At 47.1% G+C, this 13,939-nt stretch overlaps 1 protein-coding gene across 1 annotated transcript; it reads right to left on the reverse strand.

Moving 5' to 3' along the window:
- Positions 1-4,302: 4,302 nt before the first annotated feature.
- LOC139238058 (probable G-protein coupled receptor 139) lies at positions 4,303-7,797 on the reverse strand. Its single transcript, XM_070867421.1, has 2 exons — positions 7,776-7,797; positions 4,303-5,216 (listed from the first exon to the last, which is right to left on the reverse strand). Exons 1-2 carry the CDS (start codon positions 7,795-7,797, stop codon positions 4,303-4,305), a joined length of 936 nt encoding a protein of 311 aa, XP_070723522.1.
- Between the last annotated feature and the right edge of the window lie 6,142 nt (positions 7,798-13,939).

The following is a 13,939-nucleotide window of genomic DNA, read 5'->3' on the forward strand; positions in this document are numbered from 1 at the left end:
CCAATTATATTAATAATAAGTAAATCTAAATCAATTTGCTATTAATCTTGCACATCGCACAAGGTCGTTCTCTCGGTTGTGGCATTGGTTGCAGTCACAAACCTTGTTGGTAGCCAGCGACACAAACTGTGCTATTTCAGTCCATATCCTTTGGAGTGGGCTTCCTATCCCCACCATGTTTCAAATCACCCCAGCGTAACTGGACCTCCTCCAGGAGCGAGGTATTTGCCTCGTCCGAGGACCACCTGGCTCTTTTGCACCTCCAATGTGTTCCTCTCCCAACTCACTGTTATCTCTAGCATCAGAATCCAAAGCGTGGTGTGATGCCTCCACCTGACTCTCCATTATCGGCCAAATTGCGGCAAATATGTGGCTGGCGGCTACTAGGTTATTTTTCCCTACTTGCTGTGAAGCTCCAAAGTCTCCTTCCCTCCTCCCAAAGCAGTCACACGACACCCAGACACGCCTTCAGTCCCTCAGAGTACCCTCTCTCCCTAAGTCCTCTTCCGTTTATGTATCTATGACCCTTGACTTCCAGATCCGCAGGAACCAAAGTGTTGCCATGCCGTTGCGAAGAACGTCCACACTTTATGCAGAAGGTCAAAAAAAGTTGAATTCGCCGGCTGTAACGGACACTTTCTAAAAAGTAAACTAGGGTGTTTTGGGAATGGACGAGAAGCCGGCAATCTGAAAACACTTTGTTAACGCCCACGCCGGAAATTAGGCCCATTTTTGGGGCGATAAGCACAAAAGTGGAGGTTCTAAGGACTTTGAGAATAGGCGAGTATCCCGCGATCTCAAACCGCTTTGTTAACGCCCACGCCGGAAATTAGGCCCATTTTTGGTGTGATAAGCACAAAAGTGGAGGCTCTAAGGACTTTGAGAATAGGCGAGTATCCCGCGATATCAAAACACTTTGTTAACGCTCACGCTGGAAATTAGGCCCATTTTTGGGGCGATAAGCACAAAAGTAGAGGTTCGAAGGAATTTGAGAATAGGCGAGTATCCCGTGATCTCAATACGCTTTGTTAACGCCCACGCCGGAAATTACGCCCATTTTTGGGGCGATATGCACAAAAGTGGAGATTGTCAGAACGTTGAGAACAGGCCAGTATCTTGAGATCTCAAAACACTTTGTTAACGCCCACGCTGGAGATAACCCGCATTTTTGGGCTATCTGCACAAAAGTGTAAAATCCAACCCAAAGCATCGAACACAAGGTTAGGGTTGTTCCAAAGGGAAATGAGTAGAAAGATACAGAAAATAATCTCGTGAAATTTCAACGACTGCGATATTAATTGGACAGAAGAGGTATGGAAGAGGATGAGGTAATGGAGTTCCCACAATGCGTACATAAATCCTTTCAAACCCAATCGATAAGAACACCAACAAGGAAGGGTTCGCTATTGGATGTCGCAATAGGGAATAAAGCAGAGCAGATTATAGAACTAAAAGTTGGGATACATCAATGCTTAATAATATAAAGTGCTGTAAGCTCATAATTGAAATGGCCATAAGTATGACGGAGACCAGTTTAATTGATTGGAGAAAAGTTGGCTTTGCGATTAGAACATGGGGAAAATAAAATGACGAACAATATTGGAAAAATTTGACAAGGATTTGAAAGGGAAACATTTGAAACGCTGTGCAGCAGAAATCTTGAAAATAGATATTCTGCAAAAAACAAGAACACACAGAGCACTAATGATGAATAAAGATATACAGAAACAAATTCGGTTCAGGATAGAGGCATGCACTAATTCCATGGACAGCAGTATTCAGCATGATAAGGGAGAATATGGAGAGAGTAGGAAAGAAGTCAAAAACGATTAGAAAGGCAGAGAGCAACTGTGACCTGAAATTATCAAGGAACAAAGAAGAAAATAGTCAAATGTTTTACAGGTACATCAATTAAAAAGGAAGGTTGAAATGGGACTATGACCACAGATGATTGGACAGGCAGCGATAGAGAGATTGCAGAAATAATTAGTAATTGCTTTGCTTCGTTATTTATCAGGGCGACATAGCAGGTGAACACGATATTAGATGATGAGATTAATAAGGTGGTAATTACATTTAAAATAAAAAGTGGAGAGCTATTAATTAAACTAAGCAAACTCAACGAGATTAAAAACCGGCTGTGGACGGATTACATCTGCGCAATTTAAACCAATTTAAAGTAGAGATCACAGAGGCACTGTGAAACACATTTCGAAAGGATAACGTGTGCAGACAGAACACAGCCAGATAGCTAACGTAATACCCACATTTAAGAAAGGAGATAGAACATGCCCAGGACACTGTCGAACAGACAGCTTAACGTCGGTGGTTGGAAAAATAATGGCACACCGACTAAAGGGGAAAATAGAACATATTGGCCATGTGGGATTCAACATAATGCTGTTGGATTTAAAGAACTGCATTAGCTTCCCTCGCGTTCACTTTAGAATTCGATCTCGATTAAATTGAAATAGCTAAAACGAATTAGGGATTCGATGGGCTAGTTGGAGAAAACTATATCCTCTGGAGTGGAATCCAAAACAATAGGGCTCCACCCCAAAATTACAGCTGGGATATTCACAGAGAATAGAGATACAGATAGGAGTAGGCTTTGTCCCACTGGGAATCGGCCTGCCCGACTGGTACATGAATACAGCTACACACATGCCATCAATCTGTCCAACTGGATCGCGAATACAGAAACAGGCACGACAGTTGTCTGTCAGACTGCGACCCGAATACAATATACATAGATGACCTGGAAGAGGGGACAGAGTGTAGTGTAACAAAATTTGCAGATGACACAAAGATTAGTGGGAAAGCGGGCTGTGTAGAGGACACAGAGAGGCTGCAAAGAGATTTAGATAGATTAAGCAAATGGGCTAAGTATTGGCAGATGGAATACAATGTCGGAGAATGTGAGTTCGTCCACCTTGGGAAAAAAAACAGTAAAAGGGAATATTATTTGAATGGGGGCGAAATTACAAGATGCTGCGGTGCAAAAGGACCTGGGGGTCCTTGTGCATAAATCCCAAAAAGTTAGTTTGCAGGTGCAGCAGAGATTCGGGAAGGCGAATGTAATGTTGACCTTCATTGCGAGAGGGATGGAGTACAAAAGGAGATCCTGCTGCAACTCTACAGGGTATTGGTGAGGCCGCACCTGGAGTACTGCGTGCAGTTTTTGGTCACCTTACTTAAGGAAGGATACACTAGCTTTGGATAGGGGTACAGAGACGATTCACTAGGCTGATTCCGGAAATCATGGGGTGATTTTACGATGATAGCTTGAGTAGACTGGGTCTTTACTCGTTGGAGTTCAGAAGGATGAGGGGTGATATTGGAGAAACATTTAAAATAATGAACGGGATCGACAGCATAGAGGCAGAGAGGTTGCTTCCACTGGTCGGGGAGACTAGAACTAGGGGGAATAGCCTCAAAATACGGGAGAGCCTATTTAAAACCGAGTTGAGACGGAATTTCTTCTCCCAGAGGGTTGTGAATCTGTGGAATTCTCTGCCCAAGAAAGCAGTTGAGGCTAGCTCATTGAATGTATTCAAATCACAGATTGATTGATTTTAACCAATAAGGGAATTAAGGGTTATGGGGAGCGGGCGGGTAAGTAGAGCTGATTCTACGGCCAAATCAGCCATGATCTTGTTGAATGGCGGAGCAGGCTCGAGGGGCTAGATGGCCTACTCCTTATGTTCGTATGTTCTTATGTTTATATTTCAGTGATAACCACTTTGTGGAAGCGCAGTTTCCGAATGCAGGTGTGGTTGGTAAGTCGATGAAAAACCTCTTCTCCCTGCAAGTGCGGAGTGTGTACGGTCTGGACCTCCTGTTCAGTCTTGCACGTCATACGTTGCACCTCTGCCTCATTCATTTTCTCACTTTCTAATCTAGTGCTGAGCATACTCAATGGCACACACTGGTTCGGTCGTATAGCCTGATTCTCTGCTCTATGTTCTATATAATATAACCCACTGAACTAGAGCTCAGCCCTTCCTGCCTACCTATTGTCGAGCCTCTCACTCTGGAAGATGCAATGTCTAGCTGCACTAAATAGCTGCAGTGACGCTATGCAGAAGAGTTCAGAGAGAATGCTCGTGTAGTACTTTCCCAAAAGACCAAGTAGGAATTTTCAATCAGAAATATTACCGTGTCCGACACAGAGTGCTTGCCCCACCGCTGGCTGTATGATCAGATCACCAGCCATTCCTGGTGTAATTCAATGGAATGATTTCTGCTACTAAATATTAAATTCCTGGACTGCAAACACTGGGTCCCGCCTCTGGACAGCGATCAGTCGTTCTGTTTATTAATTAATTGTAAAATTGAGGTAACCGGATATTTCACTGCGCTCTTCAACTGCTCTCTGAACTTGGACTGGGTCACCCCGTAAATAAATGTGTTTGTGCAGCAACTTATATTCTGCAGTATGAATCCGACCTGTGTAAATTGATATAAAGAATCACTGTAATCACTGGGAATTATTCCTGTAATGCTATAATAAAATAAATCTATAACATATACCAGCCACAGCAGTATGAAGCTGCCGGATATGGTGAAGAGTAAAATGACAGACTTCCTCCTGCTCTCCATCTCGGGGTCACTGCCCTTCTCCCCCTTGCTCTCACCCCTCAGTCCTTTACGGACTCGACTGGCCACTAAAATGTGTCTGACTGTCAGAGCGTTGAGCAACAAAATAACAGCGAATGGGAGCAGTGGGTTTAAAACCGTATCAAACCAGTCAAATCCCACCCATACGGGCTCAGTAAAATATGCTGGCATTGTGGAACAGTACCAGTGAACATTGTCGATTATATATACAGGTTCAATTGTAAAGTAGAAGGGAAAGTTTTTTGCAGAGAGCAGAATGCAGCTTGTGGCCAGAACCACAGCCGCAGTTCTCCCGGTGCAATATTTGGTTTTCAGCTTCTGCCAACAAACGGCCACAAATCGATCAAAGGTGAAAGTGACGGTGAACCAGACAGAACAGTCTGTGGCTGCACGGGCCAGGACATACATAACAGTACACACAGGGGTGATATGCAGCAAAGACCACGGGAAATAATACCAACTGATCCGGTACAGTATCACCTCAGTGATGACCACCAGTAGATCCGCCGCTGCCATGGCCACCAGGTAGCGAGTGGTGCTGGTGGACAGTCCGCACTTTCCCCGGGATAGGATCACAATCGCCACTAAATTCACTGTAATAAGCAGAATGGAAAAGAGACGGTCAATTATTTGTCACACATTCTCGGTGACTGAGCCCAGACAGTAAGACCTGTCATTTAGCTCAAAAACGGCCGGGTGGACGTCGGGTCAGGGGTCAACATGTAAAGTATATCATCCAAACCGGGAGTATTGTGTCGAGTCCTAACGTGAGGAAGGACATTCTTGCTATTGAGCGAGTGCAGCGAAGGTTCATCAGACTGATTCCCGGGATGGCGGGACTGACCTATCAAGAAAGACTGGATCAACTCGGCTTGTATTCATTAGAGTTCAGAAGAATGAGAGGGGATCTCATAGAAACATATCAAATTCTGACGGGTTTAGACAGGTTAGATGCAGGATGAATGTTACCAATGTTGGGGAAGTCCAGAACCAGGGGTCACTGTCTAAGGATAAGGGGTAAGCCATTTAGGCCGAGATGAGGAGACACTTCTTCATCCAGAGAGTGGTGAACCTGTGAAATTCTCTACCACAGAAAGGCCAATTCACTAAATATATTCAAAAAGGAGTTAGATGTAGTCCTTACGACTGGGGGTAACAAGAGGTTTGGCGAGAAAGCAGGATGGGATACTGAAGTTGCATATTCAGCCATGAACTCATTGAATGGCGGTGCAGGCTCAAAAGGTCGAATGGCCTAATCCTGCACCTATTTTCTATGTTTTTAGGTTTCTGTAACCCAACCTACCTCCAAGCCACTGCTTCCGAGTTTAGCAGCGACGGGGCAGTGGGAAGGAACCGAGCAATCCCAGCGGGCGGGTGGCAATCTAAATGTACTAATGCGGATGGTAGCTTCAGATTTAAACTATTTTACGAGTTTAACTTATTTTACGGGTTTAACTGTGGTCGGCTGTGTTTCCCAGGCCTCGGGATACACGGCAGCTAAAGTGAGCCGAGGACAGCTTCAGGGACAATGGAAGTGCCTTCACAGCCCCGGTTGTGGGCCAGGAGCTGCAGGTGTTCCTTCCCCAAGGCTCCACACGCTCTCTCTCTCTCGCCCTCTGCTTAGACTACCCCCATACAAACGGTTGTAAATCTGATAAAATAAAGAGTACGCTAAAAACAATCAGTATGCCAGGCAGCATCTGTGGAGAGAGAAACAGAGTTAACGTTTCAGGTGATAACCTTTCTTCAATACTGGAATCCGCGAGAGATGAACAGTTTTAAGGCAATGTTAGAGGCAGATAAAGTTGTGGTAGGAAGTGGAAAGAACAAAGTTGAATGTCTTTGATGGGACGGAGTGATTCAACGAGAAAAGGGATGATGGTGGAAGACAAATGGGACAACAAAAGGAACAGGAAATTAGTCCAGAGGAGATGTAAGTGGATAGAGCAGGATTACAGAGTGGGGCGGTGGGACGGGGGGGGGGGGGTGGTGGGGCGGTGGGGGGGGAGCAAGGATAATCAACCAGAGGGTGTGGGGGACCGGGGAACCATCCCACCACTGTAGCGTCTCAGCCCGAGGTATTGACACAACTTTTCACTGTCTCCATGACTCTGCTTCGCCCCTCCTCTCCTACCCACTCCATGATAGGTTACAGGCTCACAGGATCATGACCACAGAGGATGGGTATTCTCAGCTCAGAAAAAGGAAGACATGTTGTAAGCACTTGTGTGGGAGGTGGCTTCATCGGAACAAATGAAACGCAGGCAGCAACATTTGTCGACTATAATAGAATCCGTCCAGCAAGCTGGGTGAGAAGTCATATAATCAAGTTAGCTGTCAGAGTCGGCCGCTTTGTGGTTGACATTGGTCGAGAGCCAATCTTCGGAAATGGACTTAGAGATGTTGAGGAAGGGAAGGGAGTAATAGACGGAGCATGAGAAGGAGAGAGTGTGTCGCAAATTTAAAGCAAATTTGATCACATAATTATAATTATAATAATTATTATTAATAATAATATTTATAATAATTAATATTATTATAAATAATAATAACAATAACTTTTATTTATATCGCACGTTTAAACTAGTTAACCGTCCCAAGGTGCTTCAAAGCAGTTTTAACAGGACAACACAGATTCATATGACAACGAGACAAAAAAGAAGATATTAAGGCATATGACCAAAAGCTTGCTAAAAGGGTTGATTTTAAGGAGCGTCTTTAAAATGGAAAGATGGTTAGAGAAGCTTAGATGTTCAGGGAGGGATTCCAGAGTTGAGGGCCCAAACAACTGAAGGTAATGCCACCGATGGTTCAGCAGTATAATGAGGGATGTTCGAGAGGGAAGCATTTGAAGAGCAGAGATATCTTGAGGGGTTGTGACGCTAAAAAAGAGTACAGTGGTACTGAGGTGCAAGGCCATGGAGAGATTTGTAAACAAGGATGCAAATTTTCAAAATCGTGGGGTTCTTTTACCGGGAGCCAATGTAGGACAGAGAGCATCGGGGTAAGGTGATGTGTGATCATGACTTTGTGCGATATAGGACATTTTCCAGTTCATGGCAAGAAAAGGAAATTGCGCGAACACAGTCATCAATGTACATGTATAATATTTGAAGGAGGGGACCGGAGTAGAATTGGAACAGCGAAGGTTCCTTGTATCCCAAGAAAAGGCAGCATAGCTAGGAACCATCTGAGCTCCCATACCGATACCATTGGAGTGTGGAGATGGAACATTGCTCAGACCAGAGGTCCAGCACTAGTATTTTCAGCAGGGGTAGTGCACTGGGGTCAGGATCAGGATCAGCAACCTGCAAGGGTTTTCATTCCCAGCCCAAACCAGCACAAATTGGAGGAAAAGCATCCGCATGGTGCAGAGCACCTCGAGTCTTATTGCCCAGAGCAAGCTGAGGGTGAGAGGACTTCAAGTGTGAATGGCGAGTGAATTAAATCGTAAATGGGGCACTCAGAATGTATTAGCGGGGATAGGCGCAGGGAAACTCGCCATCCACTTTAGGTGAACTCGGGATTACTGGGCTATACACTGTACAATGTGGACCATTTTCCACACCTCGGGAGTCTACTGTCAACAAGGGCAGACTTTGATGGCAAAGTCCAAAACTGCTTTCAGTGTGCCAGTACAGCCTTCGGATGCCTGAGGAAGCAAGTGATTGAAGACCAGGACCTCACACCCCGGACCAAACTCATGGTCCACAAGGCAGGACTGATACCCGCCCTCCTATCTGTTTCAGAGACATGGAATATTTACAGCAGGCACCTCAAAGCACTAGAGAAGTACCAACGCTGCCTCCGTAATTTCCTCTAAATTAATTGGCCGGAGTGGTGCACCAACGTCAGTGTTCTCGGTTAGGCCAACATCCCCAGCATCGAAGCATTAACCACAGTCGTTCAGCTCTGTCGTCCGGCCACATCGTTGGTGTGCCTGACATGAGATTCAAAAAGCCAACGCTCTACTCGGTGATTCGTTATTGCAAACGAGCCACCGGTGGGCAGAGGAAACGCACAATGACACACTCAAAACCTCCTTGAATAATTGTAACGTCCCCACCGACACCTAGCAATCCCCTGGCTCAAACCAGCACAAATTGGAGGAAAAGCATCCGCATGGTGCAGAGCACCTCGAGTCTTATTGCCCAGAGCAAGCTGAAGCCAGGCGTAGATAGCAGAAGGAGCGCGCACCAAACCAAGCACCCAACACTTCCGTTCGTTCAACCACGGTCTGCCCCACCTGTGACAGAGAACGCAGGTCAAGCATTGGACTTTTCAGCAGTCAGGGAACTAATTTGTAGTGTGGAATCGAGGCATCCTCGATTCCGAGGTTACGCCTCAGAAGCGGAAGTACAAGAAATAGTGACCCACACTGAGTACATAGAAACGTATAATATTCCGACGGGTTCAGACAGGTTAGATGCAGGAAGAATGTTCCCAATGTTGGGAAGTCCAGAACCAGGGGTTACAGTCGAAGGATAGGGGTAAGCCATTTGGAGATGTGGAGAAACCTCTTCAACCAGAGAGTGGAGAACCTGTGCTATTATCTACCACAGATGTTATTGAGGCTAATTCACTAAATACATTCAAAAAGGAGTTAGATGTCGTCCTTCCCACTCGGGGAATCAAGCGGCATGGCGAGAAAGCAGGAATGGGGTACTGAAGTTGCATGTTCAGCCATGAACTTATTGAATGGCGGTGCAGGATCGAAGGGCCGGATGGCCAAATCCTGCACCTATTTTCTATGTTTCCATGTTTCTATGATAGGATTGTGACCCCTGTGGGACTGGATTGTGACCCCTGTGGAACTGGACTGTGATCTCTGTGGAACTGGACTGTGATCCCTGTGGGACTGTACTGTGACCCCTTTGGGATTGGACTGTGACCTCTGCGGGACTGGACTGTGATCTCTGTGGGATGTACTGTGATCCATGTGGGAATGGACTGTGACCCCTGTGGGACTGGACTTTGATCTCTGTGGGACTTGACTGTGATCCTTGTGGGACTGGACTGTGATCTCTGATGGACTGGACTGTGGTACCTGTGGGTTTGTTCTGTGATCCCTGTGGGTCTGGACTGTGATCCCTGTGGAGCTGGACGGTGATCTATGTGGGCGGGGACTGTGACCCATGTGGGACTGGACTGTAGTCCCTGAGGGTCCGGACTGTGACCCCTGTGGGATTGGACTGTGACCCCTGTGGATTGCACTGTGTTCCCTGTGGGACTGGACTGTGATCCCTGTCGGACGTCACTGTGATCCCTGTGGGACTGGACTGTGACACCTGTGGGACTGGACTGTGATCCCTGTGGGACTGGAGTGTGACGCCTGTGGGACTGGACTGAAATCCCTGTGGGACTGGACTGTGATCCCAGTGCGACAGGACTGTGATCCCTGCGGGACTGGACTGTGATCCCTTTGGGACTGTACTGTGATCCCTGTGTGACTGGACTGTGACCCCTGTGGGACTGGACTGTGATCCCTGTGGGACTGGACTGTGAACCCTGTGGGATTGGACTGTGATCTTTGTGGGACTGCACTGTGACCCCTGTGGGACTAGACTGTTATCCCTGTGGGACTCGACTGTGATCCCTGTGGGACTGGACTGTGATCCCTGTGGGACAGGAACGTGACACCTGTTGGGACTGGACTGTGATCCCTGTGGGACTGGAATGTGATCCCTGTGAGACAGGACTGTGATCCTTGTGCGACTGGACTATGATCCTTGTGGGACAGGGCTTTGAACCCTGTTGGATGGGACTGTGATCCGTGTGGGAAAGGGTTGTGATCCCTGTGGGACTGGACTGTTATCCCTGTGGGACAGGACTGTGATCCCTGTGGGACTGGACTGTGATCTCTGTGGGACTGGACTGTGATCCCTGTACGACTGAATTGTGACCTCTGTGGGATTGGACTGTAATCCCTGTGGGACTGGACTGTGACCCCTGTGGGACTGGACTGTGATCCCTGTGGGACTGGACTGTGAATCCTGTGGGACTGTACTGCGACCTCTGTGGGATTGGACTGTGATCCCTGTGGGACTGGACTGTGATCCCTGTGGGACTTGACTGTGATTCCTGTGTGACAGGACAGTGATCCTTGTGCGACTGGACTGTGGTCCCTTTGGGACAGGACCGTGATCCCTGTGGGACTGGACTGTGATCCCTGTGGGACAGGGCTGTGATCCCTGTGGGACTGGACTGTGATTCCTGGGGGACTGGACTATGGTCACCTTGGGACTGGACTGTGATCCCTGTTGGACTGGACTGTGATCCCTGTGGGACCGGAGTTTGACCCCTGTGAGACTGAAATGCGACCGCTGTGGGACTGGACTGTGATCCCTGTGGGACTCGCCTGCGATCCCTGTGGACTGGTCTGTGATCCCCGTGTGACTGGACTGTGATCCCTGTGGGACTGGACTGTGATCCTTGTGGGACTGGACTGTAATCTCTGTGGGACTGGATTGTGATTCCTGTGGGACTTGACTGTGACCCCTGTCGGACTGGACTGTGATCCCTGTGGGACTGGACTGTGACACCTGTGGTACTGGACTTTGACCCCTGTGGGATTGGACTGTTATCGCTATGGGACTGCACTGTGATCCCTGTGGAACTGGACTGTGATCCCTGTGCGACTGGACTGTGATACCTGTGGGACTGGACTGTAATCTCTGTGGGACTGGATTGTGATTCCTGTGCGACTTGACTGTGACCCCTGTGGGACTGGACTGTGATCCCTGTATGACTGGACTGTGACAACCGTGGTACTGGACTTTGACCCCTGTGGGATTGGACTGTGATCCCTTTGGGACTGCACTGTGATCCCTGTGGAACTGGATTGTGATCCATGTGGGACAGGACTGTGATCCGTGTTGGACTGGACTGTGATCCCTGTGGGACTGGACTGAACAGCGACCACTGTGGTACTTGACTGTGATCCCTGCGGGACAGGGGATTTGATCCCCATGCGACAGGTCGGTAATCCCCGTGGACTGGACTGTATTCCGATAACTCCACAGGACCTGATGGACTTCATCCCAGAGTGCTTAAGGAGGTGGCCTTGGAAATAGCGGATGCATTGACAGTCATTTTCCAATATTCGCCAGACTCTGGATCAGTTCCGATCGAGTGGAGGGTAGCCAATGTAACCCCACTTTTAAAAAAAGGAGGGAGAGAGAATACAGGGAATTATCAACCGGTCAGTCAGGCCTCAGTAGTGGGTAAAATGAAGGATTCAATTATTAAGGATGTCATAGCAGCGCATTTGGAAAGAGGTGACATGATAGGTCCAAATTTAGCATGGATTTGTGAAAGAGAAATCATGGTTGACAAAACTTCTGGAATTTTTTGAAGATGTTTCCAGTAGAGTGGGCAAGGGAGAACCAATTGATGTGGTGTATTTGGACTTTCAGATGACTTTCGACAAGGTCCCTCACAAGAGATTAATGTGCAAAGCTAAAGCACATGGGATTTGGTGTAGTGTGCTGACATGGATTGAGAACTGGTTGTCAGACAGGATGCAAAGAGTCGGTGTAAATAGGTACTTTTCAGAATGGCAGGCAGTGACTAGTGTTGTACCGCAAGGTTCTGTGCTGGGGCCTCAGCTGTTTACATTGTACATTAATGATGTCGACGAGATGATTAAATGTAGTATCTCCAAATTTGCGGATGACACAAAGTTGGTTGGCAGTATGAGCTGCGAGAAGGATGCAATGAGGCTGCAGAGTGACTTGGATAGTTTAGGTGAGTGGGCAAATGCATGGCAGATGAGGTATAATGTGCATAAATGTGAGTTTATCCACTTTGGTGGTAAAAACAGAGAGACAGACTATTATCTGAATGGTGACAGATTAGGAAAAGGAGAGCTGCAACGAGACCGGGGTGTCTTGGTGCATCAGTCATTGAAGGTTGGCATGCCGGTACAGCAGGCGGTTAAGAATTCAAATGGCATGTTGGCCTTCAAATCGAGGGGATTTGAGTACAGGGGCAGGGATGTGTTACTACAGTTGTACAGGGCCTTGATGAGGCCACACCTGGAGTATTGTGTATTATTTTGGTCTCCTAACTTGAAGAAGGACATTCTTGCTATTGAGGGAGTGTAGCGAAGGTTCACCAGACTGATTCCCGGGATTGCAGGACTGACATATCAAGAAAGACTGGAACAACTGGGCTTGTATTCACTGGAGTTCAGAAGAATGAGAGGGGACCTCATCGAAATGTTTAAAATTCTGATGGGTTTAGACAGGTTAGATGCAGGAAAAATGTTCCCAATGTTGGGGCAGTCCAGGACCAGGGGTCACAGTCTAAGTATAAGGGCTAAGCCATTTAGGACCGAGATGAGGAGAAACGAGAAACGTCTTCACCCAGAGAGTGGTGAACCTGTGAATTCTCCACCACAGAATGTTGTTAATGCCAATTCACTAAATATATTCAAAAAGGAGTTCGATGGAGTCCTTACTACTCGGGGGATCAAGGGGTATGGTGAGAAAACAGGACTGTGGTACTGAAATTGCATGTTCAGCCATGAACTTATTGAATGGCGGTGCAGGCTCGAAGGGCCGAATGGACTAGTCCTGCACCTATTTTCTAAGTTTCTATGTTTCTGTGTTCCTATTCTTCAAAACTCCAGTGGATACAAGCCCAGTTGATCCTCATATGTCAGTCCTGCAATCGCGTGAATCAATCTGGTGAACTTTCGCTGTACTCCCTCAAAAGCAAGAAAATCCTTGCTAAGATAGGAGACCAAAACTGAACACAATATTCCAGGTGTGTCCCCAACAAGGCCCTGTACAACTGCAATAAGATCTTCCTGCTCCTATACTCAAATCCGCTCGCTTTGAAGGCCAACATGCCATTTTCCTCTTCACCGGCTGCTGTACCTGCATGCCAAATCTCAATGACTGATGTACCATGACACGCAGGTCTCGTTCCACCTCCCCTTTTCCTAATCTATCACCATTCAGATAATATTCCGTATTCCTGTTTTTGCCACCGAAGTGGATAACCTCACATTTATCCACATTACACTGCATCTGCCATGCATTTGCCCATTCAATTAACCTGTCCAAGTCTCCCTGCAGTCTCTCGCATCATCCTGACAGCTCACAGCGCCACCCAGCTTAGTGTCATCTGCAAATGTGGAGATATTCCATTCCATTCCTTCATCTCAATCATTGATTTACATTGTAAAAGGCTGGTGTCCCAGCACTGAATCCTCCGGCACCCCACTGGGCACTGCCTGCATTTCTGAAAAGGACCCGTTTATTCTGACTCGCTCCTTCCTGTCTGCCAACTAGTTCTCTATCCACGCCAATAC

The sequence above is a fragment of the Pristiophorus japonicus genome, chromosome 25, assembly GCF_044704955.1.
Source record: "Pristiophorus japonicus isolate sPriJap1 chromosome 25, sPriJap1.hap1, whole genome shotgun sequence".
Lineage (NCBI taxonomy): Eukaryota > Metazoa > Chordata > Chondrichthyes > Pristiophoridae > Pristiophorus > Pristiophorus japonicus.

Excerpts from the sequence above, each read along its gene's own strand:
- LOC139238058 (XM_070867421.1), bottom strand. The coding sequence starts at position 7,797 with ATGCTGCCTTTTCTTGGGATAC. Across the intron at positions 5,217-7,775 it reads GCTGCCTTTTCTTGGGATAC|CAGTGAATTTAGTGGCGATT; the intron begins AAGGAACCTTCG and ends TTCTGCTTATTA.